The sequence below is a fragment of the Halichoerus grypus genome, chromosome 12, assembly GCF_964656455.1.
Source record: "Halichoerus grypus chromosome 12, mHalGry1.hap1.1, whole genome shotgun sequence".
Classification (NCBI taxonomy): domain Eukaryota; kingdom Metazoa; phylum Chordata; class Mammalia; order Carnivora; family Phocidae; genus Halichoerus; species Halichoerus grypus.
This window is the reverse complement of record NC_135723.1, coordinates 66,640,252-66,667,781: the sequence shown is the minus strand read 5'-3', so window position 1 is coordinate 66,667,781 and position 27,530 is coordinate 66,640,252. Positions and strand designations below refer to the sequence as shown.

The following is a 27,530-nucleotide window of genomic DNA, read 5'->3' as shown; positions in this document are numbered from 1 at the left end:
CCGCATCGGGCTCCCCGCTCAGCAGGGAGTCTGCTTCTCCCTCTGATCCTCCCCCATCTCATGCTCTCTCTCTCTGTCTCATTCTCTCTCTCAAATAAATAAATAAAATCTTTAAAAAAAAAATAATAGCAATATTAACTAAAGTTCATACTGTTTTCAGATTTCTTTGGTTTTTACCTAATGTTCTTTTTCTGTTCCATGAGCCTACCCCGGATACCACTTTATGTTTAGTCATTGACTTATACTCTGGGAAGTCCGGAGTGTAGTCCTAGGTTGTGGTGTGTCTGTGTGTGTCTCTGTGGTAAACTAGTTCCTCTTTCTCAGGGTCTCTATTGATCATCCTTGTAAAGCATTCAGAGCCTCATACTGGGAGAGTAACTTTGCCTCCGTTACAGAGCCCAGCTGTGTAACCACTTTATCTGAGCAACACGTAAGCAAAACCTAGCATGGAAATTTAAAAATAGCCTGAAACAGCCTCAGTAAATGACAGAGTGTCAACCATATTCATGTCCATCACTTCTAGCATTACTTCTCTAATTCCCTAGTTCATCTACTGACTTATTTTTTACACACATTACTAACCCCTTTCATACCATAGAATATTTTGGAGCTTTCAGAATGAGTTCCCTGCCCATAAACAGCTGAAGGTTACTTAAGATCCTAGAATAAATCTCAGTCAAAAGACCCAGAAGTTAGTGTGGCTGAAAGTGTTATTCTTTTAATGATTTTAGCAGCTTTTGAATTCAGCATAATGATAAGTAAAGATGCTTATGATCATGATAGTAAGAATGTATTAAGTGTTCAAGGATGCATTTAGTGAAGCCCAGTGTCTAAATCTGGGCTCTGCTTCTGTCACAGGAACTTTTCTAGAATTTTCTGTGGAGTATATAGATGAACTATAAATCATCTTTTTAAAGCTAGGAGGAATCAAACAACTCTATAGTTGGGACTTACGGGGTGCCTGGGTGGCTCAATTGGTTATGTGTCTACTTTTGGCTCAGGTCATGATCCCAGGGTTCTGGGGTCGATGCCCAAGTTGGGCTCCCTGCTCAGCAAGAAGTCTGCTTCTCCCTCTCCCTCTGCCCCTGCCTCTACTCATTCTCTCTCTCTCTCTCAAATAAATAGAATCTTTAAAAAAAAAAATAATTGGGACTTACTACTTCACCTGAGAGGTGGTACCACCTGGGCTGCTCCAAACCCCCCTGGGTGACCTGAGAGAGAGGAATGGCCGTTACAGTCATTGTCCTTGTTAATTAGTAAGGACACTCACCCTCACCCAGGGGAGATGGAAGTAAGGACACCGGGACAGAGCTCTTCCCTGCCCATGCCTCAATGAGGATTTTCACATCTGCCCCCAAATAGCCTATTTGCTGTATCACAAACATACAGAACAAAAGCAAAACATAAAAACAAGCGAGTGTCTGTTTATTTTAATTCTTTGCTTGAAAAAAAAAAATAAGCTGAGCAGGTTGTAGCCCTTTCTCCTTATAAACCAACATCCCATGCTTCTCCCCCGGCCCTGACTCTGACTCTGTCCGATGCATATAAAAAAGGCTACTCATTATCCCAGCCCCTTGTTGGGCAGCAGGGAGAGCGTCACTGTAATGAAGTGACAGAAGCCCATATCTCACAAACCTCCCGAGTGAGGAGCCTGACTTCTTTTTCTAGAGCTGGCAGCAGGCTGGCCTTTGGCCCAGCCCCTTCTCCGTTGGCTTCCCCTCCTCTGTCTGACTGCTCTGCTGCTACGGGGTCTGGACTCGCATCGGGCTCCTGGCTGCGTGTTCAAATAGCTGGGGAGCTTTTAAATCCTGTTCTGGTGCAGGCTCATTGTTTCATTGTTTCATTGTTTCATTGAGATCCTCTGGGGTAGACTCCAACCTCAGCAGTTCTTTGTTCATCCGGTTTATTGAGATACAATTTACACACAGTAGAGTTGATCCTTTGGGTGTGTGTACAGTGCTTTGAGTTTTGACACCCACATGCGGTCCTGCAGCCAACACCACAATCAAAACGCAGACAATTTGTAGCACCCCCCAACACCCCAGGGTGCCTCATAGCCAGCCTCCCACCCCACCTCGCCCGTGCTGGAGACTGCTCGTCTGTTTTCTGTGGCTTCAGGATTTTTTTGAAAGTTGGTGATGCTGGTGTAGAGCCAGGGTTGAGAACTGTGGTCAGTAGAACTGCCTGGTAGCCTTTAATAGATGCAGGGGAGGGAAGCTGGGGTGTCTTGTCAATACAGTCAGGGAATCCATCAGCTTATCTCCTGTCTCTGCATCCCTTGCGACTATTAGCTGAGAAAAGACTGCTCTTTTGCTTATGGTTTGCTGGGGTGGTATGTTTGTTTTGGTTGTGGTTTGCAGAGAGAAGTTAATGGGGTGATTGGGGGGCTCTGAGACTCTGCCTGGGGGAGACAGACCTCCTGTATCTGCCTTAGTGGCAGCTTGAGGTCACCAGATGCATTCACGGTCTTTTCTATGTTGCCTGCGCTGTTCTCAGCACTGTGGACACAGTTGGAGGCGGCAGAGACAGTGGCCCTGCCCACCTGGGGCTTACTGAAAGCGGGTAGAGAGAGGCAGTGAATAAACATGTCACGTTGTAGAAAATGCTCCACACGGATTGAATTGGGTGATATGCTAGAGGCTACGTCAGACCGGGTCTGACTGTGAAGAGGTCATACTATTAAGCTGAGACCTCAATGTCACAAGGAAAGCCACCATGCAGAGTTAAGGAGTATTCCAGGCCGAGGAAACAGGCAGTGCAAAGGCCTTACAGTTGGAAATGAGATTTGTGGGTGTTAGGACAGCAGGAAGTCAGGGCGACTAGATGTAGGAGCAAGGGAGGGGCCGCGGAGGTGAGGTGGGAGAGGCGGACAGAAGGCAGAGCTCCTAGGGCTTTGTAGAATGACATCTAAGTAGATTTCCTTCTAAGTGTGATAGGCATGTGATTTGAAGCAGGAAGCAGCACATTCTGATGGGTTTTAAAATATCACCTTTGGGTACCACGTGGAGAATGGATTTCAGCAGGTGGAGTGGGGCAAGAATGGAATGACAAAGTCTTGTTAAGAGGCTGGTGAGGTGAGGTGACAGTGGCTTACACTGGGGATGGAGAACAGTGGCCCCATTCATGTCACTGTTGGAGACGTGTGAGAAGCCACTCCTCTGGACTTGCTGTGGCTTGGGTGTGGAGGGCAAGGGAAGAGCAGAAGCAAGGCTGTCACAGACTGTGGGATTGAACTTGTGATCTCTTATGGTAGATTTCCACTGGCTTCTCCCCACATAAACTGCATCTTTATTATAGCTTGCTGGGCCCAAGGATGTTAAGCCATAATCTAATCCTGACGTCACCAATGTGGCAACTGGGCAGCTCAGCTTGAGCAGATGTGCCTCCTGCAGATTAACTCAGGGAAGAAAGAAATCAGGCCATGACTGAGAATAATCAGTACCAAGCAGGAGGAATGGGGTTAACAGGGAAACATTTGATTAATTACTACAATACCGCCTTAAACAAACCAGGTTTTACAGAAAGACCTGGCTCTGCATATGCCTTTACAGTGAGATGCAAAATAAAATGTGAAACTAAAAGTCCCTGTGTACATGTAACTCTCTTGAGCAAACCAGAGCTGGTGAAAATACATTTGGCTTGGGTCATGATCCCAGGTCCTGGGATCGAGCCCTGCATTGGGCTCCCTGCTCAGCGGAGAGGCTGCTTCTCCCTCTCCCTCTCCCTCTGCTGCTCCCCCTGCTTGTGTGCTCGTTCCCTCTCTCTCTCAAATAAATAAATAAAATCTTAAAAAAAAAGAAAATACATGAAAGCAATTACTTATGTTGTGAAACAAATCATGAATGTCTTTGTTTTCAAGTGTAATTAACTACAAGTATTTCATCAGGATAGCAAACAACATGAAGAACACCTAAGACCACTTTGGGGTGACTGGACGGACAGCGGCTCAGTTCAGGATGTGGGTATGCATGGGCAGCTGCTCTGCCATATTGACCCGTGTGCTCTTGTGGGCAAGGTCACCAGTATGTGTAGCTTGATACTCACATTTTTACTCCCCTTTCTTGGGCTGGTATGTTAGGTGTTGTGACTTCATTTTTGTTCACTGCATTCCTTTTAAAGTTATATCAGAAACTCATCCTCTTTGGGGCACCTGGGTGGCTCAGTTGGTTAAGCAACCGCCTTCAGCTCAGGTCATGATCTGTACATCTTACCATCCAACACATATATGATGTAAAGGGCCACCTATTGTGTGAGCCTGTGTGTGCCCATGTGAGTGTTCTTGCAAACAAAGTCACATTTACTTATAGCAGCAGTGATTCGTTTCCTTAAATCTTACACAGAATTTTTTCCAACCCCTTGAAGAAAAAAAAAAAAGAATCTTAGAGTTTTCTGAGATTGGAAAAGTAATATTAGAAAGAAAACGTGTAAGCAAGGAAGAAACTTGTCATATCTTTTCATTTCCAGCCTCTGTTGCTAAGAATTCAAGGTGTAGGTGATGCTTAGAATGTTTAGAAAAAACAACAATTTTAATAGTAAGAATTAAGAGAGACCAGAAAGTCTATCCCCAGATATTATGAGCATCCTTTGGGTCATTGTCATGGACTTAATTCGTTGTTTCCACAAGATTCTATTAATATAAGAGACATTGTCCTGCGAAACCAGGGCACACCTAGGTGAAGCAGGGACATGAGTCTGCACAGGCAGGTCAGAGATCTAAATCATCCATGGGCAGGATGAACCTGGGACTAAGTGCACACTGTGTCCCATGAGATTAGAGCCAACTAGGCAGGAGAAAAGACAAGAATGCTAGAAGCAAGGGAGACATTAAAACTGATAGGAATGAGAAGTGCAAGTGTGTGTATAAAGCTGGATGACCCCTGGTAGTTGTTGCCAAGAAGCTCCCATCCTCATCCTTGTTTTCTTTGGCTTCCATTGAGGTGATCTGTGTGGTTCCCTTATTGAAAATCATGGGGCAAAACAGTTAAGGGATATATCTTTTGGGGGTATGGTGGATTGTAGACTGAGCAGATGGGTCCACTCAAGCATTACGTCTGTTAAATTAGAACCATCATCTCTGGAAACATTTATTTTTAAAAAAAGATTTTATTTATTTGAGAGAGAATGCACATGAGCGAGGAGAGGGACAGAGGGAGAGGGAGATGGACAAGCAGACTTCCTGCTGAGCAGGAATCCTGACGTAGGGCTCCATCCCAGGACCCCAAGATCATGACCTGAGTCGAAGTTAGACGCTTAACCGACTGAGCCACCCAGGCACCCAAACATTTATTATACTCTTGATTGCAATCTCTCATCAGCGTCTTTTAAGTAGGTTGACTTTCCCTAATTTCTACATAATTTCTTTTATTCCATAATAACACTTTGAGGGGTGTCAGCTGCCCAATTAACTATATCCTGAAGCCATAGATGAGTGTATCTGTGTGAGCATTTTGATAACATTGATTTAGTCAAAATGAGAGGGTGTCTTGAAGCAAAAACAAAAAAACCCTTTGAAAATGACCTGTCTTGTTAGTAAAAGTTTCTGTATTCCGTAAGAAAAATGCTCAGAAGTTCAGAATGTAACAGAGATGGAGAGAGAGAGAAAGAGGGGAGAAGTATTTACAGATACAGATTTTAAATGTTACCTTTACTGACCCCTTGTCCTCTATGTTCATGCACTTAGAAAGCAGCCTGACCTTGACCGCTGACTTCTTGACCTTGGCTCGGGGTTGGTGAGGGAGCCGGGCTAATGACTGATTTCTGCAGGTTCTGTCACAGATTTTTATTTGCCTCAGCTCATTTCCCCTCCCTCCTTCTATCTCTGTCTGAATTTTCTCCAGAACAGAGTTGGCCTTGCTTGTCTTTGTCACATTCCTTTGCCAGGGGCTCCAGGACTGTGTTCAGGCTGCCCCGGCCTTCCAATGGCCCGATTCTTGGCACTGCTCACTGAGTCCTCACCACAGGAGATGGTTGTGTCTTCCCAGGTAGCCGCTCAATTATATTCCAGTCTCCTCGGCCATAGGGGTTGGTGGACCGAATTGGCCAGAACCCAAGGAAAGAATGGCCCATCAGTTTTTTTGGCTGAATTGGAGATGGAACTGCAAACATCAATATCAACCTGGAGTAAAAACAAAAGCTTTTAAGGTTAATGAAAATAATGGAAAAACATGTGACTCCCCCACATAATGTACAGGAACTGTTGGCATCTAACCTATTCCCATGAGAAACCTCTTCCCTGCAGATTTTCTTCTGTTAAAACATGAAAGGGCATATGCTACTCTTTTTACCGAAGAGAATCGCCATTTTGTTTGCTGTGAGAATGACTAGTGGATGCAAAAAATTCCACCAGTAAATTTGCAGCTCCTCATTTTGTTATTTGGTTGGAAGCTTGTCTTTCGTTCTGTAATGACCTCGTTTGTGTTTTGCACCAGCAAAGTCCTCACTCCTCCCCATTTTACCACCTTCTTTCCTCCATCCAGCTTCCCATTTACACTAGCCATTTTATTCTCCTCTAATTTGTGCAAACTTGGGCTCTCAAAGTGATCTTTGTTTCTTTCATCTTCTCTTCCACGTGCAATTTGTCAAAAATCTGTTTTGAATATTTCTCTATCATGGAAGTCCAAACCCTGGTTATGTCACTTCCGGGTTATTGGGTCCTTTCCAGAAGCTTCCCTCCAACCCCAATCTTGCATCTATTTTGAAAAAGAGGAAGAAACTCCACAGCCAAAATGCATGGCTCTCCTTTGTGGACTTTCTTCTGATTTTTAATAATTCCCTGGAATTCAGCTCAATTACCATCTATGATACCACATGTCTTTGAAGCTACTTTTTATACATTTTCTCCTTTGATTTTCTCAGCTATGTGAGGTTGTGAGAAATTAAGTAATTCACCCAGAAAACATATGTCTGTTCTGTATTGGAGAGTGGACCATTACTTAAGCCTGCTAACAGTCTGCTTGCTTTCTTTTACACTGTGCTGCAATCTATTTCAGAGAGTTATTCACTGTTTAAACCCTTTCTTTACCTTCTCTTGTCTTTATTCTGCACCACTGAATGTTCCGGATCACCTACCCCTTACTGCCTTGGGCACTGAATAGTTTTTCTCTGTGTCCTCTGTGTGTCCTCTTCTTGGCTTTTAGAGAATCAATTCTGATTATCTTGGATGTGGATATTCCCGTACCTGGTCTTGAGACAAATTGCCTTGCAGTTCCTTACGCAGATTCTGTATTCTGTTAGGAACCCCTGTCATCAGAGACACTGAGTTTGCCTCGTTTCCTCATATATTCAACATACCCTGCATCGTTATGCCCCTACCCTCTGGGAAGGAACATTCAGGCCCTGGCTGTGGGATGCTGACTTGCTTCAAAGTTATAATCTAGTGTCTGGTTTTTTCTTCCCAAACACATGTTCTAGACATTGTTTTTGCTTCATTTTCACCCAACATTCATGATAACAAAGCTCTGTTTTCATAGAGCACTTTTCTCCTAAAAAATCCTAAGTGCTTTGAACATTACCCATCTTTGCAGTGTTCCTCCGAGGTAAGTGGGTGGTAGTATTTTTATCGCTTTCTATTAAAGCAGAGGCAGAATTCACTGCACCAGGATCCCCTGGAAGGCAGAGCGATCTGGACTTAGTGAGTCTCTGCTCTGTTTCATTTATTGGCCACCATAAACCTGCTCCTGATAGAACTGTGCATAGAAGCATCTTTGCAGGCAGACTTATATGCATGCATTTAAATGGCTTCCAAGAGACATTGATTATGGAATTTGGAGTCTGAATGTAAGTGGAATTTGAAATGAGCCTGACTGGGAAATTGTTCTGAAAGAAAAACACATTCAGAACTATGAATTAGATTCTACCCACCCTTAAGTCCAATTCAAATGCCAATTTCTCTAAGAAGATAAACCCATCCTCCCCCTGGATTTCTCATAACCCTTTGCATGTTCTTCTTTTGTGGCATGTAACTCACTGTACTTTATTCTGCTGCTCTTCATTGCAGAGTCTGTGCCTGATTCACCTCTGCAAATAGCCACTCACAATGTTTCCTGGAATGGAACGAAAGGAAATAACCTCTATTGTTTACAACTATGGTGGAACCTAAAACTTCTTCCACCAGCAGCTCTGGGAGACCAGCTTTAAGAGCCAACCCTGCAGAAGGGCATGGTGCAGTGTCTTCACCTCTTTAGAGTGTTCCTGCCCCCCACGGATGACAGGGCAGAGCGAGACTGGCCAGCTACCGGCCTCCCAGGTGTGGTGTGAGCCTTGGATGTGCCAGGCCATCGAAGTATCTGCTGCTCCGATGAAAGGCACTTTAAGCAGAGTTGCTTGTTAAAAATAAATAATGCAAATTCTCGAGCTGCCCCTGGCTCCCTTAGATGTTTCTAAGAGGTGCCAGCGAAGCCCACAAAACATTAGTAATGAAAAGGAAGGGAGAGCAGGTTCTTTTTGTCATAACAGTGGACTGTGAGTCATGTCTCCTAACTCATCGAGAACATACAAAGGAAGCCAATCAGTGGGGGTGCACCCTAATAGGATGTTTCTCCAGTGACTCAGGCAGGCCTGGAATGAGGAGCAGCCTGAATCAAGCCAAACAAGTATATTTTTAAATATGGGAGGGCGCGCTTCCTGGTACAATATGATGATGAGTCCTACACACTCACATGCTTATTTTAGCCCAGGCACTGAAATGTGTGGGCATGGTCTCTGCAGAGCCTTCTCCTGTGGTCATGTTTTGTTTTGTCAGTGGGGAGGGATGTTTAGTGGTTAACAGGCACGGGCAAGAATATGTCTCAGTGCAAAACTTCAGTGTAAGGAGACGAAGTATTTTTGAGTGTTGCGGCTTCAGTCACTTTGTGCCATCAGACAAGAACCACTTCAAAATGAGCCATGCATTCCACAAACATTTTTTGAAGACCTGAGTCCTGAAGATACAAAGACAGGGAAGGCATGGTTCCGAGTCCCCAGGATCTTAGAATTCCTATGGGGAGACACAAAAGCAGACAGAAGTGGGAAATTGGCAGAGGGTGAGAGGGAGACGCTTAGAAGTGTCAGCCTCCAGATAATAGGAATAAAGGCATCCATAGAGGTGCTGACAACGGCATTGGATCTTAAAGACCTGTAGGAATTAGCACTGAGAAGGGGAACGGGATAAGGAAGGGTGTTGAAGTCATATGTTGGTGTCTAGAGGTCTTGCAAATGGTGTATTTGGTCTTTTTGGTCATTTTATTTTGTTCTTAAAATTTTTAAGTTCTTTTCTCCCTCTCCCCTGAAAAATGCATTCTGGACGTTTTAATTTTATAAACTTGCCCTGAAAGTGGCTTCTTCAGGGTGAGGCATGGTCCACATTTATTAAGGATTTTGGACTTTATCTGAGGGATTTTAAGCAGAATGGCTTAATTATTTTCACTATGAAAAAGCACTAATAAAATTAAGCTCTTGTTATTGCTGTATCTGTGTCTTGCTGGGGCTGTAGTTAGACTTTAACAAACTCTGTATGCAGGCCAGTGAGAAAAATGGATACTTCTTGAGGGTGGGGGACCATTTTGAAGTCTTCTGTCATAATCCGGGAGATGAGCACTTGAGCCAAGACAGGAGGAAATATGTTTAGGATATGAAGGTGACTGAGAGAGAAGTCAAGGCTGACCTGGACAGCCAAGTAGATGAGTAGCTGAGGTGGAAAACCCAGTAAGTTTGGATAGTGAGTTCAGTTTAGGTCATTTTGACTTTGAGGTGACTAAGGGACATCCAAGGGGACTTGTCCAGCAAGGAGCTGGTTGTCTGGAACTCAGGGGAAATACATGGGCTTGAAGTGGAGATTTGGCAGCTGTGAGCATGGAATTCGCTGGACTAGATGAGTTTTGCTAGGGCAAGAGTGAAGAGAGAGAAGAGAAAGATGAGATCAGAACCTTGGGTAGAAAGGAAACCTGGAAACCAAGAACAAGTCTGTGAAGGAGACAAGGGAGAATGGTGAGATTGGGAAGAAGGGCAGTTATCTAGCATTGGTAGGCTGTTGTCCTTATGTTTTTCCCTCTAAGATCCTAATGGCTGTTGGATAATTTTGAAGGCATTCATGAAGAATCCACCTGCATATATACATGCTAGATATAATGTCTGTCTTAGCAGGAAACATGATGCCATATTGGGTATCTTATGGTACATTCTAGTGACCATAGGAGATGTTCTGGTCACATGTATAACAGAAATGGTCTCTGTTTTTAGGGAGTTGGATAATTTTTATAAAATGGAAGTTCCTGAATGCATTTGTCAGGGGAAAGGGAAAGAACTCTTTCAAAATATCAAGAACAAAATTGAATGACCAAAAAAATAAAATAAGATAACTGTCTACAGAGAATGAGAATTAAAGTGTCTGAAAGCATTAACTTTTATTTCATATAGAAGGAAGATCTGAGAATTTCCATCAGAATCTTCCTACTGAGGCTAAAAGCACTTTATTTTTAGTCTTATCCTTATTTAAGTTTTCATTAAGATGCATCCTTATCTAAGATGACCTCTTTTTGGTGAGGGTTTAAAAAGAAAGAGAGAAAAAGATGATGGCCAAGAAGCTGGAGGCCAAAATAAAACTCTCGCTGAATTTGGTTTAAGGCTAATTCAACTGGAGGCAAAGTCTGCAGTTGGATAACAACCACCCCAAAATACAGGGATATTATAGAAACTGCACGGGTTAATTGTCATTATATGTCAGCAAGACTGGATGGGGGAGTGGGAGTAGCAGATATTCAGTATAAGAAGAATTTAGACAATTAATGAAGGGTTACAGTATATCTTCATCCATCAGTTTAAGCCTGAATTCTTCAGAAACACACATTTCTAAGGCGGATTCTATGCGTGTATCCATTCCAATGGTCCAGGGACAAGAAACCAATGTTCAATTAGCTGGAATGCCAGTTAGTCCACAATGCTGTGTAGGATGGAAAAAAAAAAACTAGTCTCATTAAAACAATAACAAGAGCTCAAACCTAATTTTACTAGTGCTTTCTAATAGTGAAAATCATTTTTATCAACTACAAAACCAGATTCACTTCCAGGATGTGTGTATGCTCAAGACAAGGAGATACGTTCTGGGAGCACACCCTACAGAATATATGCCACGTTCCACTCAAATTTCATGTTGCAAGATATCACCAAAACACTGACAGCTGGTTTTTTGTTTGTTTGTTTGTTTTTGAGTCTGTTTCTGTGAAATAAAGAGATTCGGTCCTAACATAATCTTTTTTGAAAAAGAAATCAGAGTGCGTGGGATTTTTTTTTTTTTTTTAATGAGTGGAAGTGATCTAATTTGGCTCTTTATTGATGAGGCCCTGGGGGTAATCATGGATATGTGTGTGATGAGTCAGGGTCAAAGGGGCCTGGTGGTCTTATGTGAACTCTGGGCAAATACTTACCTAACCGTGTAATGGTTAGGATAGCCATACATAGGTTAGTATGTAGCTAAAAAGCTACTGGGGCGGGGAGACCTCCGAATGAATGCACTGGTTATGTTCATACTGATTCAGAGCACAACCCCTGCAGGCTGATTGGCTCCTACAGGCACATTCTGGCTGTGTGACCTCGGACAGGTCTCTTAGCCACGCTGTGCCTTGGTTTCCTCACCTGGGACATAGAGATGGAAATCAAACGTGGCTTATGATTAATTCTCATATAATTAAATCATTTAATAATTTTAAAGCACTGAGAACAGTGGCTCATATATATTAAGCACTATATAATTGTTTGATGAAGAAAAAGATTGGTCTCACTAGCTTGATTTCTTAATCTTTCAGGATATTAGCCTGCATTAAAAGAGATAAATTTTATAGATCCTTCTTTATTAGGATAAGGATCTATTAAGCCAATGAGCAAATAAATGTCCCTGAAACTAAGAGTCTACAAATTGTTGATTTTTCCCCCAGCATTAAAACATTAGCGTTTCATTGGTAATACATGTCTGCCATAGATAAATTGGCAAAAGCAGTGCCGTCTTACCAACTGTAAGACTCACACATCCAAAAATTATCTTCATTAGCAAGATCAAGTCTTCGTTAAAATGGTGGGTCTGAAAAGGAAGAAATGGAATTAAATTTATTTTTAAAGCACAGTAAATAGGCATTCTAGAAAGTATTCACTTTCTGCTTTAAAAATTGCCAATGGAGGGAAATCGCTGCCCGGTGAGCAGCAGGATAGCAAGGACTCTGGACCCAAACCATTGTGTAACCCGAGTTCTGCCTCCTATTAGCTCTGTGGGCCAAGCCCCATCGCTCCTCTGCACCTCAGTTTCTTCATCTGCACGGTGGGATGATAAGAGCTGCACCTACCTCATGGAATTGTTTTGATGATTAAATGGGAACATACTTGGAAGGAGCTTAGAACAGTTCTTGGTACATGCTCATTGCGAAATTCTAATTTGCTGCTTTTCTAGGCTGCTCACCTTCTAATTTGCTGAAGTTGTTTCCCCCAAGTGTCTTGTTATTCAGATTATGTCCTTTTCAAGTTTTCCAGCCAGCTGTTTCTGGTTTGATATGTAATGCCTTATACTTTAGTTTCCTCGGTTCTGGTAAATCTCAGTCAAGTGCCTGTGTGAAGCTTGACCTTTTCCTAAATTATTGTGGCGATGCTTGAGGATATGCTTGGGGCCTGGTGTTCCGTTCATACACTGAGGGCCTCTCAGTCCCTCCACACAGACCTGCCCACATAATCCTGGGCAGGAGAGAGACGTGCTTCTTATCATGCTGTCTTGTTTAAGAGGACTGAACGGAACTATATATAGGCAGAAATATTAGGGACTTAACTCTGTTGTTGTTCACTGATATAAATCTCCATCCTCTCAAATCCCCCATTGGCAAAAGCATGATTGTCAGTGGATTATTCCCTTAATATCCCCCCATATCTCCCTTAATTCCACCACCCAGGGTAAATGCATTGTTCACACTGTCATGCAATCCTTAAGGCCATATGTTCCTTGTGACAGAGTCCAAGAAGGGCCCAAGACGGGCACTGGACTCAGTGTTTCTGCTCTGAGTGGGTTTGTGGTGAATGGGGGGCGGTGAGGGATGGTGAAGCGAAGCCCCCTGCCAGGGCCTGGGTGTTGGCAGTTGATCTACAGAGGAGGGTTACGCCTCTGTATTTTAGGAACATCATCAGATTTGTTTTTCTTTTCTGTTGAATTTGTGTGATTAATTTGCTTCCTTTATAATGTTCCTCATTGTTCTCCTAAGAGAACATCTATGCTTGGGTTTCAGAAAATTGGGGGAGAGAAGGAGGAGGACTTGGATCATTTTGCAGGTTGGATTGTTTTAAAGCAGGGAGTGAAGCATGTGTGGAGCCTTCCGAGTGCCCTTATCACGGCAGAAGTTCTGGGGTGTGTGTTGTACAAAAGCGGGGGCATCCCTCCTCCTGTTCTGTAAGCAGTGCCTGAAGTGGGGCGTGATGACATGTCGCTGGAGGCACAAGGAGGGTCATCAAGGAAGGATGTGCGGGCGTGTGTTGTTAGTGGGAGGCTGGCCATGTGAGAACCATAAAGAATGCAAAAGTTACTAAAACCTCCTAGTTTTGCAGGCTCATAAGCAGGAGGGGGAATCCAAAAAGGTGGAGGAGAAAATTAAAGGTCTGTATATGCACAAGGGAAGAGGCAGGTGGGCCAGGCTTGACTGAAGTGCCTTTAGCAAAGGGATGGGCTTTGGAGGACAACTCAGTGCACTCTGTGAAGAGGGAAACCCAAGAGCTTAACATGTAGAACTACAAGCAGGGGTGGTTTATTTGACAAAGAGATAATAACTGTGATTGGTTTTAGGTTCCACCAGAGGTCAGAGAGAAGTTAGAAGGCATAGAGTAGGGTCAGACTGGGAAGTGCTGAATGACTTGCTAACGCAATAGCATTTTATCCTAATAACTCTAAGTAATCACTGAGATTTTAAGGGGAGTCATTTACTGAGCGGCAGAGACAAGAAAGAATGATGTGATGAATAAGCCTTGGCATGTCCTCTTCCCTTAATTTTGCATCTATTGGATTCAGGATTACTTATTTTTAGCCCCTTTTGCCAGCTCCCTGGCTCTGGCTAAGACTCTGAGCCTCAGGTCAAGGTGTAATCAATCCATGGTCATGTGATGGTGTACACAGTTCTTGCTGGGTTTTCAGTGAGGCACATCGCAGCTGCTCCTGAATCTGCCTCTATCCCAGCATAACCTTTGAGTGCCCATCTCACATGGTTGGACAGGCAATTATTTATATCCATGCTAAATTTGCTGTGTGACAGGCTCTTAATGTGCCACTTCTCAGAATAATTTTCCTTATAAAGGAAGTTTTAACAAAGGCATGCCGAAATTTGCTTCTTGACTGTGCTCTTCTTTGCCCTGCCTTGGATTATTTACCACTCAGCTAGAATTTTCTTCTTTCCTGATCTTCCACTGTACCCTCCCAATGCTCCAGCCACACCACCCCAGAAGGTAGGTAAAGTATAGTTAGCAAGGTAAATGTGCTTCACCCTTGGTTTTTACATTGCTAACTCACACCGCAAACTTGATACTCCTTTGCAAAGAATTCTTTTTTTTTCTCTCTTTTTTTTCTTTTTGGGCCAAGAAAGAGCCCTTTCATAAACCTGTAAGTGATCCAGAAACCATTAGTTTGCCAGTAGATCAGGTGATAAGGTGTCAAGGATCTAGTTTTCATTTTCCTGCATGTCTTAGTTGTTTCAGCCGGAGGACAAAGGAAGAGCGCAAATGCAGAGCATATCAACAAGACCATTTTTTAATTATAAGCAGACTTCCAGGGGTCACTTAGCTTGCTCTTATCAGAAATCTTAATTTAATGGAATTTCTGCACATTTTGTGTTTTTGTTAAACGTCTCACAAGATGACAATGATATTGTTGCTCTAGAACTTTCCAGGGGATCTGAGTACCTTCACGAAGGAAGGTTCAAGTAAATAATATTTCACCACAAGCTAAACCTTGTGTTCAGTTCAACATTTGGAAGGGAAAATCACACACCGTATTTGTATTCTGCACAAGGTTTTACGGTTAATATTTATTGAGTGCTTATTATATGCCAGGCACTGTGCTAAGTGTTTCATGGGAATCCTGACTCTATCTTCACTCGGTTGTACAAGCTATGAGTTACTGTTATTGTCATCATAATAAGGGACTTCGAGACATTAAAGTGTTTGGTTGGGATACACAGTTAAGGTGCAGAGGGAGGATTCTAGCCCCAGCCCTAACTCCAGAATTGACACTCCTAGCCACTTAGCTCTAACATTTTTATCTGGTTTACCACTCGTCCTTAATATACTAAAATATCAAGTAAATGGATTCCAGAATAAGAGGAGTCTTCAAATTACCTGAATGTTAATTCCATTAAAAACAGAAAAAGTAGAGTAAGAAAGGAGAAGGGAGGGTGTTACTTTATCATGCTCCTATTTAAACCCTTTTAATGGCTTCCCATTGCAGGAGTAATAAAGCTTGAACTTTCAATGTGGTCTTGTCTCCAAAGAGTTAGTTGATCTGATTCCTGCCTACTCCTTCAGCCTCATCTTTTACTCATCTGTCTTTGCTCATGAGCTCAAGGTCATTTGGATAATGAGTGACAGAGCTGGGATCCAAGCTCAGACGGATTAGCTCCAGGGCTATGCTATCTTAACCACCTTGCTAGTTGGATGGATGGACAGGTGAACATGCACATGGACACATGAATGGATGGAAGGAAGGAAGGAAGGAAGGAAGGAAGGAAGGAAGGAAGGAAGGAAGATCTATAAATGAATGGGTGAAGGAAGGGAGGGAGGAAGGAAGGAAACTCATTTAAAAGAAACTTGTGACTCTTCTTAGAGTTCATACACAACCAGAGAAGTCTATTATAGTTTTTCCATCAGCATCTGCAATATTCTTCAGTGAGGTCAGGATCCTCATTTGCAGAAGAAAATGCAAGCATATAATTATCCATCCAACAGATGGAATTATACTAAAGTCCAGGTGTGGAGAGTTGCACCTGACCAACTTTAGAAGCTGATACCAGTTAGGTAATTGGACTAGGATGCCTAAACAGACAGGTTATATGCTTCTTTATCCAGCTAGTCAACTGGCTAGATAAAATGCCAAATCCCTGTTTCCAGAGGTGATGGGTAGGGCAAACAGCACTACTTTTGAGAAGCCCATCTAAATCATCTGCTATAGTTTTACCCTGTCTAAAACATTATTGTCCCTTTTTGAGCACCCAGAAAGCTCATATTCTACTTTTTAAAGTTAACTTTTTATGTAAGTGTAACTTAAATGCATAGAAGTGTTCAAATCCTAAAAGTGCAACACAGCTCAATGAATTTTCCAACCACCAACTAACTATCCACTTAGCTACTTTCTGTCTAGATCAAGATAGAGTGTATTATACAACCATCAGAGACCCTTCTGGGTTGCCCTCCTCGTAATTTCTTCCCCTCTTCAAAAGAACAATAATCTGTTTCCATTACTATAGATGAATTTCACCTGTTTGGAACTTTAGATTAGATAGGATCATATAGTATGTTGTCTTTTGTATAGGGCTCTTTTTGTTCAACATTATATTTTCAATTCATTCATATTATTGTGTATAGCATATTTTTTTTAAAACTCATATCTTTGTAGTAAATATGCTGCTATAGGAATAAGCTATAATTTATCTAATCTCTTAGGTGGACATGTGGGTTTTTCAAGTTTGGGGCTGTAACAAATAGTGCTGCTCTGAACTTTCTGATACATTTCTTTTGGAGCACATGTACGCATTCCTGTTGGGTTTGTATGTTTGGGTAAAATTGCCATGTCATAGAGTATGACTATTTTGGTTTAACTAAATACTACTGAAGTGGTTTTCAAAGCAGTTGAGCCAGTTTACACTTGCACCAACAATGTGTGAGAATTCCATTTGTCGCACATTTTTAACCACACTTAGGATTTTCTGTCTTTTCATTGTAGCCATTCTGGTGGATGTTTGAAAGTATCTCATTGTTGTTTGACTTACATTTTCCTCATGACTAAAAAAGCTGAGTACTTTTTTATGTGTTTATTGGTCACTTAGATATCCTATTGCATGGAGTACCTATATACATTTCATCCATTTTTTTATTGGGTTGTCTGTCTTTTTCTTATTGACTTATAGGGGTATTTATATATCATGGATAACAGTTCTTTGTCAGACGATATTGCAAGTTTTTCTCCTACTCTGTGGTTGCCATCCTATTTTATCTTTTGATAAATAGAAGTTCTTGATTTTAATTTAATCCAATCAAACCTTTTCATTCAGATGAATGATTTTTTGGTCCTGTTTAAGAAAACTTTGCTCACCTCAAGGTCATGAATATATTCTCCTTTCTTCATTGTTTTTCCTTTCACATTTAGAACTGTAATCCACTTAGAGTTGATTTGTGGATGGTGTGAGGTAGGGAATCATAATTTATTTTTTCCAGATGCATATACAGTTGGCCCGGCACAAGTTTTTGAAAATCCATTGTAGTGTCACCTTTGTCATATATCTAGTGACTGTATATACCAGTCTGTATCTGGACTCACTTCTATTCCATTGATCTCTTTTTCCATCCATAGACTAATAACAAGGGTAGAATTGCTGTGTCATAGCAATTACTGTTTTTAATTACTGCAGTTTTATGTCTTTACATCTAAAAATGTAATTTCTCTAAATTTGTCATTTTAGCTACATACAATCATAATTATTTTGCTATTAAAACTGGTAACAACTGGCATTCATTAAGTCCTTATTTTATCTCAGTTAATATATGAATCATGTATCACTTGCAGCAATCCTTGCAGCAATCCTTGCAGCAATCTGATGAGATAGGAGGCATTGTCTTTTTTTTTTAACCAGAAAATTGGGGTCCAGGGGAGGTATAAGTTGATCAAGGTCACATTGCTATTAAGTAGTGAGACCAAGTTTTGCACCCAGGTCAACCTTGCTCCTGAACTTCTGCTCTTTTATTAACACATACTGGGTTGCCTGGGATGGACCTCGGCTCCTTCTTGCTGAATTGGCTGTCCTTTGGTGCTAGAGTCTGATTTTCAGTCCTAACACTATAGTCGGTATTCTTTTTTCCTCTCTCCATGTCCTTAAAAAAGGCCCATAGGGAAGGTGAACAACGAAGCATTGGATTAGCTACTGTGTGTCTTTTCAATGTGGATTTCATACTATTTTTAGGCATGATAGAGGATAGAAAAGAATATTTAGAGTTCTGTTAAACCAGGCTTCGGGAGCTGGAAAGAACTGAGCAGGTTTCAAGCCTCTGATCCCCCTGTCCTGAAATAGTGGGGGTGGTAGCTTCTCTATTGGTGAAACTCAGCAGCGGTTGGAGAACTTCAGATTCTTTGCCCTCACTCACCTCTCCCACCTACAAAAGGTTCTGAACTTTCGGCATCTTCCCACACAGTACCAAAACCCCAAAACCAAGCCATGAAGAATACCAGGTCTAAAAATAGAAAACTCAAGGGCTACAGGGGTAAGAATTTCTGCAAAGTATAAGCATACCTTTGCATCTGAGAATTCATAAATATATTATCTAGACTGACCCTAGAGCCACAAATAATTCTGATTTGAATTTCCATGCTGGGGATAACCAGTAAGATTTTATAACTGCTCTGGCAGTTTTCATGTATTAAACGCTTTTGTGTATATATAATTTATCCCCTTCTTCCTGCAGCTCATAATTTTAAAACAAAATGCCCTTTATGTTAAGCCAGGGCTTATTTCTTTTTTGGTAAAAATCATCAGAATTTGCCTAGTGCTTCCCAAATCTGTGTCCCCCCGGTCACCTGCAAATGGGTCCACAGTCTCGCTGAGCATGACAAGGGTCATAGAAAGCACAGAACGGAGCTCTTCAGCATCTCAAAAATTCTATTTATCTTACAAAATTCCTGTGAAATAGCAGAAATTTTGTGCATTTGCCTGTGTCATCTTGTCATTCTATCTATAGTCAGGTAATTTTCTTACGTAATGGTCTGCATTAGGTGATATTAATAGGTTGAAAGGGTATAAAAACATCTAACGATTTTCTTGTGAAAGACAGAATAAGTACTAGCTCATCAAATATTCTCCAAGCCTAGCAAATACCATTTGGATGCCTTAACACCCTAAATGAAATGTGTAGCCATCCTGTCATTCAAAGAAATAATAATTTAGGAAATAATTCTAAGTTCAGTGCAGGTGCAGCCTCCAGGTTCTGTAATTGTTGTCGGGCATTAGGGAGTTGAAAACACGTCATCTGGTGTGTGCACGTATGTGTGTGCGTAGTCTTAGAATTTTTGACTTGGTGGGAACTTTACCAGCCCGTCTCATTTACAGCTAAGAAATCTGGATCCCAGGGAACTAAGCTGACCTTCTGAAGGTTATGAGCAGCACTAAAATCCATTCTCTGTACTCCTCTTTCATTGTTTCCTTGCTATACTGCAGTAGTCCTTGTTCTCTGAGACTCCAGTGACAATCCCCGCCTCATCTCGCATTATCCGATGGAAAATAGGAACAAATCTACTTTGAAAGACAAAGTGTGACAAAAGTGTACAGCATTCTTATTTTTAAAACATACGTGCATGGGTTAGAGCTGCTTTCAAAGCTGGTCTATTTATAAATGAATTCGATGTCAGCAAATTAATAAGAACCCGTTTTACCCTCAGCCCTGAAAATACCTTCATATTCCAGACTTGAAACACCATTAAGTTGGTTCTTTTTTTTACAAAGTAGAATCTCATTGTGTTAAAAATAGTGTGCTTAAAAACAATTCGGTTTTTGAAAAGTCTTACTATTTTTGTCCCATTGAAAGTTTCTCTGTAAATTTCATTTATAAAATCATTGCCTAGTAATTCAACACTTTTTTTCCTTAGTCTTTTTATTTTTAAAAAGCAGTAATAGACCTCACCCTCTGTGTTTTTGTTTGTTTGTTTAACCCCTGAGTTAAGGACCCCATTCTCGAGAGTCAGGCCATCCCTCTGCTGATGCAAGCTCACACTCCTCGGTGCGATGGCCTGCTCACCAGGTAGCATCACCATTCTGTTGCCTCACACCTGCATTGGGCTTGCTTCTTATAGTCACTGTTTCCACTGAGTCCTCACAGCAACCTGGTGAAGTTTATACTGTTGTTGTCCCCAGTTAACAGATGAAAAGAATGAGGTATTGACAGATGAAGTGACTTGCCCAGGTGACTCAGCAGTAGTGAAAGAACCAGGATTTGAACCTGGCAGTCTGGCTTCCAGTGTCTTCACCTCCTTTCTGCCATCATGAACTCTTGGGCAATCCATTTTGCCTTTTTCAGTGCTCTTAACTACAAAGAGAGTCAAGCAGATCAGACAGTCTGGATGGGTTCTTCCTGCTTGATAACCCTCGATCTTGAATATCTGCAATCTGACCATTTTAGAGAAAAAAATGTATTCATATTTAATGCTTTATCCTTGCCTCTAATACTGGAACATCTTTAAAACAAAGAGTCATGAATCCCAAAATACATCAGAATCTTTTCATTGTTTCCCGTATAACATGTCAAGGAACAAATTGTTTTTGATTTATTTTTATTGAAGTGCAGTTGACATACAATATTGTATTAATTTCAGATGCACAACACAGTGATTCAACATTTATATACATTATAAAGTGATCACCATGATAAATCTAGCTACCATCTGTCACCATACAAAGTTGTGACATATTATTAACTATATTCCCTGTGCTGTACATTACATCCCCGAGTCTTATTTATTTTATAACTGGGAGTTGTTTGCTCATTCCTCACTGCAAAGGATGAGTCTTTTAAAGAAGTTTAGGATAGGGGTGCTGGGTGGCTCAGTTGTTGACGTGTCTGCCTTCGGCTCAGGTCATGATCCCAGGGTCCGGGGATCAAGCCCCATGTGGAGCTCCCTGCTCAGCGGGGAGTCTGCTTCCCCCTTTCCCTCTGCTGCTCCCCCCACTTGTGCTCTCTCTCTCACTCTCTCAAATAAGTCAATAAAATCTTAAAAAAAAAAAAAAAAAAGGAAGGGAAAGAAGTTGAGGATAATGTCATTCCAGTCCCTTCATGTGGAGGATGCAAACACGTCTCTGGTGAGAGAATGCTGGGTTTGATTCCAGGCTCTGTCACTGCAAGTGGCTTAATTTCACTATTCTCCCTGTCCTCCTCTGTGAAATATGGATGATAACAGTAACTCTGCTGTTACTGAGGATTCAGAGTTGGGACAGGCAAAGCCCTTACAACAGTGGCCAGCATATAGCTTCCGGTAATTGCTGGCGAGTACTGTTCTGATAGCTCAGCTCCTCTGGTCACCTTTATTCCTCATGAAACCTCCGTTCAAGTTATGTTTTCCAGTGCTGCCACTCCTCACTAGGAACACAGACAGGACTGCTCGTCAGTCTCGAGGATCCCTCCTGAAGGGCACGTGTCCTGATGCTGACTCAATCCTGCTGTTAGCCATGGCTGTGTCGTCCCGGTGTTCTTCAGTCCCTGAGGCCTGTGGTTTCAAAACACAAAAGAGAAGTAGGGTACTTTCTCCAGTATCCTTCCTGTGTGACTCCTGTTCTCCCAGCCGCCACCGCTTGCCCCTTGCTCCCTTGCCGGAAGGGGCAAGGAATTGTGCCCTCATACATTGACTTCTGGGGTCTGGCCCTCTGTCCGGGGACTATCCCACTGTTTACTTTTTCATGAACCATTAGCAGCATTTCTCTCATTAGCAGCTTAAAAGAGCCTATGAGACTTGGATATTATTTGGAGGTTTGAGGGAGAGGATGGAAACTTAGATTTAACTGTGTGTGAAGGCCCAGCCTCTGCCAAACACTTCACCTTCTACAGCCCAGGAGGTAACTAGTAGTGTGTCCGTATTACTGATGAGGAAGCGGGGGAGAGAGATGCTCGCATCACCAACCTAGTGAGAACTTGAATCAAAACTCACCTGATTCTGAAATGTATGTTCTTTTCATTATGTAACACAGTGGGATGGAGCCAGGTGCTATTTTTCTCTGGCGAGAGTGTTGATCTGCCAGTGTTGATGGGTACATGTACGCTCAGCATGTGAAATTTCAGCTTTAGGATTTGAATATCCCATAGGATTTTGACATAAGCTGTAAGAATGATTGGTTGACCCTATCTTTCCCCATCAATAGGACCCCAAAGACCATTCATCAGATTTTTCTTCTTCCCTTCCTTATCTCCTAGAAATGTTCAAGTCTTAAAGAAGCCATGTAGTGCACTGATAATGAAGATAAAAATAATACTTAATAGCCGCTGTTTACTAAACCTATATGTGTGCTAGGTATCTTATCACATACTTTATATACATAATCTAATTTGATGATTATAAATTTTATAGGGTCATATATTTTACAAACTTGGGGACTTTCGTTGTCTAAGGTTACATAGTATGCTAGGGAGCCTCACGTTTGGGCTTTGAATGTAGAAGTTCTGTTTGACTGTAACCATTACACAGTCCTGCCTCCTCATTGCTGCTTACTCCATGGCCTCTCATAATCCTGAGCATGTGTTCTCTCATGCTAGTATCTGTGTGCTCGCATGAGTTTTAAACTTCCATATCAGTAATTTCATATGTCTAAGAGTAATGGAGAAACCTGGAAACAGTGACTTAAATCATATACAAGGAATTCCTTAGGAGGTCTCTTCGGGGTTGGTATGGTGATTCCACAGCGTCCTCAGGAGCTCCTTCTAAGTCTTCACTCTGGTGGATAGCCCTCACTTTTATGCTGACAGAATGGCTGCAGGGGCTCCAGTCATTACTGGACATGAAGTTGTGTCCTGAACTTGAAGAAGTTGAGGTGTGAATGCAGAAGCAAAAGGAACAAGACAGTCAAGTGTCTTTTCCTCTTTTAAAGATCTTTCCTGGAAACTCTACCCAGCACTCTCTGTGTATCTATCACTGGTTTGGATTGGGTCACTCTTGGTTATAAGAGGGACTGGGAAATGTACTTTTTTTTTTAGGTGGGTGCATTGTTGCAGTGAACAAAATCGGGGCTTATTAACATGGAACCCAACCTGCTAATTTCTTGAAATAAGTTAAATAAATTCATCTAGTATCATTCTTCCCCAGGGACTGACTATCTAGGGGAAACTTGGTGTGTTCTAGAGGCTGAGAATATCTTGAGTAGATGAAAAAGTTTGTTCAGTAGAAGTTTTAACCAGGTAGACTATGTCTTAAGTATTCAAGAGAGTTGTCAAGATTCAGCTTGACCCAACCCAAGGAAAGGGGAGGTAAGATCCAGAAGTGTAACCTGGTGATTTGAACCTAACTCCACTTAGACCAAGACTAGGGGGAAAGCAGAGGAATCCTAGATTCTAAATATACCCTAAGCATTAATAGTTAAGGTCGTGCCACTTGTAAGATTTTACTTCATCAATATCTTCTGTGGATATAAAAGCAATTCTTTCATATTTGTGTGGGCTGGGGGAGGTGCAGTAGAGGCAGAGTTAATTGGGAAACAGAATCAGGAAATAAGTACAATCAGACAGTGATGGGCTTTGATGATGGGAGTTGCAATCCCAGCTGTGCCACTTGCAAGCCCTGGGACCTGGGACCTTGGAGAAGTCACCTAACCTTTCTAACTCTCCTATTTCTTATTAAAAAAAAAAAAGAAAGAAAAGAAAAGAAATTGACGAAATCTTCCTCACATGCTTCTTGTAAACAACTAACAGCAATGTAGAGCCCAGTGCCTGTCGCAAGGTGGTAAGCCTGCTGTTGGTCCTGTCACATTGCAGGTGTCGTCCATCAGCGGGGGCTGGCTGTACACCTGCTGTGAGCCCCTCTGGACTGCAGAGGGGGGCAAGGTCCTGGTTTCTTCTGGGAGAGGGGTGGAGAAGGTAATTTCCAATGCAGCAATCACAAGGAAATGTCCTGAGCTCTTGTCAACTAAGGCAGGAAGCCTGCTGGGTCAACTAAACGGCAGGTTTCAAATGCTCATCTGGGGCCTCCTAAAGAAAGCTCATGATGGAAGGTTTAATTTCTGCCAAGTTTTACCTTCCTTATATATAAAATGAAGATAAGCATAACGCCTATCTCCCAGGTTGTTGTGAGGATAACACCAGTAGAACCCCTGGGCGCATGATATGTACCCGATAAATATTCTCTATTATTAATGATGTTTCTTCCCTCCCTCTTCAACCAAGCAAGAGCAGGGCTCATTGGTCTCAGTTTTGTCTGGTTGTCTCAGCTTCAGTAATCCCATAAAAACTCCAACTAGGGCATAAAGTACACATATAATCACACTGGGCCCCAAAAGATACTGTGATAATGTAATTAATAATGAGTTCTTGGATGGCAGTAGTGTTTTATTTATTTATTTTTTTTTTTTTAAGATTTTATTTATTTATTTGACAGAGAGACACACAGCGAGAGAGGGAACACAAGCAGGGGGAGCGAGAGAGGGAGAAGCAGGCTTCCCGCAGAGCAGGGAGCCCGATGTGGGGCTCGATCCCAGGACCCTGGGACCATGACCTGAGCCGAAGGCAGACACTTAACGGCTGAGCCACCCAGGCGCCCCTGCACTAGTGTTTTAGAGAGCTGCCATGGACTTGTAAATTCCATTGGCTTCCGTGCTTATGAAAGTGAGACTGACAGCTCATTGCTCAGGGCAGCAAACACACAATCCGCCTGTGTTTACGGTCCAAGTTCTTTAAATAGCTTTGTGTCCCAGGTCAGAACTTCACTGTCGCCATTTTTCTGCCAGTGACACAGGCTGGGGGTTGGGGTGACATACATTCTTGCTGCTCATTTCTGAAATGGGAACAGGCTTGACTAGGAACTGGCGGGGGGGGCGGGGGAGGATCAAAGAACAACCCATGTTCTTGGAAACGATACGCTGGCACAACATCCATTATCATCACCACCACCTTGCTCCACGTTTGTGACAACTTCTATCCTGTCAAAGCACTTTCCCATGAGTCATGTCATTTGATCCTCTCCAAAACCTATGGAGATGGACAAGGAGACGTCATTAACGTTTTTTAGTTAAAAAAATCGAGGCTCAGGGCGCCTGGGTGGCTCAGTTGGTTAAGCGACTGCCTTTGCCTCAGGTCATGGTCCCGGAGTCCTGGGATCGAGGCCCACATCGGGCTCCTGGCTCAGCGGGGAGCCTGCTTCTCCCTCTGACCCTCTCCCCTCTCATGCTGTTTCTCTCTCTCTCAAATAAATAAATAAATAAAATCTTAAAAAAAAAAAAAATCGAGGCTCAGATAGGTAAAGTGACTTGCTCCTGATTGGCACAGGCTGGACTTGAACCCAAATCATCTGTCCTCAGACCCAAACCTTCCCTATGTGACTGTACGTTGCTGCTAGCCTGTTTCCTTACCTAGGTCTGGAAGAAAACAGCATTTATGTATCTTTGTATCTACCCTTCTAGAAATCTGGATTCCACTAAGATAGAAGAGGTTGGTGCATCATAGCTTGCGGCCTAGGCAGAGCAGAGTGTGTTCCCTTAGGTTTGGTTAGGGTTCACTTCCTGGGGGATTCTCTCCAAGTGGAATCCACCACATGGCAGGCAGAGGGCTTTCCCCACATACAGAAGATCTTTGCTATAAACCCTGCTCCAGCCTCACCCCATCCTCCTCTCCTGGGCTGGAAATTCCACCATTTGGAACCTTGAAGACTAACTGGCCTTAAAGAGATTCCAATTAAAATAGGAATTCTTTCACTATACATACAGCTTATATTAAAAAAAACAAACAAACTTAGGATACTGTTTTGGGCAGGGGGTGGTCACAAAACCTGGCTCCTTCCATTGTCCTTGTCCATGAAGCATGAACCAGAAGAGGCATTGTAAAGATCCCATGAGATGTAGGTACAAGGACTATAAAAATATAAGTGGCCCAGATAGCAGGGAAGAAGAGGATGGCTGGGGTGCTGGTCTGGGAAGGAGGAGAGAAGTAGACACAGCTAGAGCTCAGAGCGCTGGCTCTGATTCCCAGAAGCTCTGCATTGGGAAGGCACGAAGGCAGTCTGGCTGATGTCACGGTCTGGTCCAGGACTGGACCATTTGTGGCCTCCAGAGCCATTTGGGTTGCTTTGACCTCCAGCCATCTGTGTCTGGGAATGTAAAACAAATGGTTAATGGCATCAGATGGTATATGATCTCAAATGTCCCCCCCCTGCTTACTGCCATAAGAAGGAAAAGAGGCCCCTGGAGAAATCATCAAGGATGCTATTTTCAAAGTTGCAATTAATTGTGTGCTGGGGAAAGCTCATCCTCTGCCAGTTATTCTGTCGAGAAAGGGGAAATTAAGGGTGATGGAGCTGTGACTGAGAGGCCAGTTTGAATCATCCTTATAAGGTCAAAGAAGCAGACACAGAGCCCATATTCAACCCCAGGGATCCTGGAAAAAAAGGTGTGAGGGTCATGTGGTGGGGTGCGTCAGGAGCTGACTTCCTTTAGGCGAAATAGGCGCCTAGGGATAGGTCTTGACTGTCTGACCTTCGACTTCACAGTTGCATGGGGGACTGTCCTTAGGTTACTTTTTCACAACGCCTTACGTCCACTGTGGCTTGAGCCAAACATGTCCCCGTCCTCTCTTTGGGACCCCTCTGTGTGGCCGTGTCCTCTCATTTCACTCTGCAAACTTTCTCTCTTATTTCCCTTCTCTTTCTTCCAGCCAGTGAGACCTGCAACGACTTCCACCCAATGTTCTTCACCCACGACAGATCGTTCGAGGAATTTTTCTGCATCTGTATCCAGCTCCTGAACAAGACGTGGAAGGAAATGAGGGCAACTTCTGAAGACTTCAACAAGGTAAGGTTGAAACTGAGGCAGAGGCAGCAGCTTACTGTGTCCCCAAAGGAGCCCCACCTCTGCGTCGTCCCTTGGCTATCATACCCATATGGACCTGACCTGTGTGTTGGTGATGCTTTCATCTCTGCTGGGATAGGCCTGGAGCAGTCTTGTTCCTTTTGGCAAACTAAACTGGAGCCACCAGCAGAGATCCTTTCTTGAAAAATATTGTCTAGATTAACTTTTTCCTTTAAGGGCATTAGTCTGGGATGCTGTGTTATGGCAACATCCCCTGGGGAAAAGGCCTCCCCTCCACTGGTGTGCAGGCGGCTGTTAGAGAAAGAATGAGATCAGGAAGGCTGCTCTGTCTAGGTGACTTGGTTTCTTTGCAGATGATGGATGTGTTGAGATAATCTGCCCTTTGTTGTGTCAAAAAGAGTTTTTATTCAAATGCAAAATCTCTTTCAGGGAGTTGAGTAAGTTTATATGGAACTTTTTTTTTTTTTTTTTTTTTTTAGTTTACAGAAAGCATTTGATTCTTTGAACGGATGTCTTCTTTGGTTTTCTGTAAGAGCGCAAATTTTATGTTTCTCTTTGTGAGTGAATGTTGGGTGCTGAGAAGAGTGTTGACCAACTTAGAGGAAGCAGAAGTATCATATGAACTTTTCAAGAGAAACAAAATCTTTATCCTTAGATAAAGGCCTTGTTAATGATCATCACATGGCTAGTAATAACTGATGGTTGGGACAGGTGTATTTAGGAGAGGTATATTGGGAGAGGCCTTCAATTCCTTTCATTTGCTACTATTGCTGGATCTGGGTTTGACTGCTT

General features: G+C 42.5%; 1 protein-coding gene across 4 annotated transcripts in view; it reads left to right on the top strand.

Moving 5' to 3' along the window:
• Positions 1-27,530, top strand: part of ELMO1 (engulfment and cell motility 1) — a 512,699-nt gene that overhangs the window by 329,354 nt on the left and 155,815 nt on the right. For all 4 annotated transcript variants that reach the window (XM_078059467.1, XM_078059469.1, XM_078059466.1 and 1 more), the window contains one exon: positions 26,584-26,720. In XM_078059467.1, the coding sequence (XP_077915593.1) occupies positions 26,584-26,720 (137 nt within the window). The remainder of the gene's footprint in view (positions 1-26,583; positions 26,721-27,530) is intronic.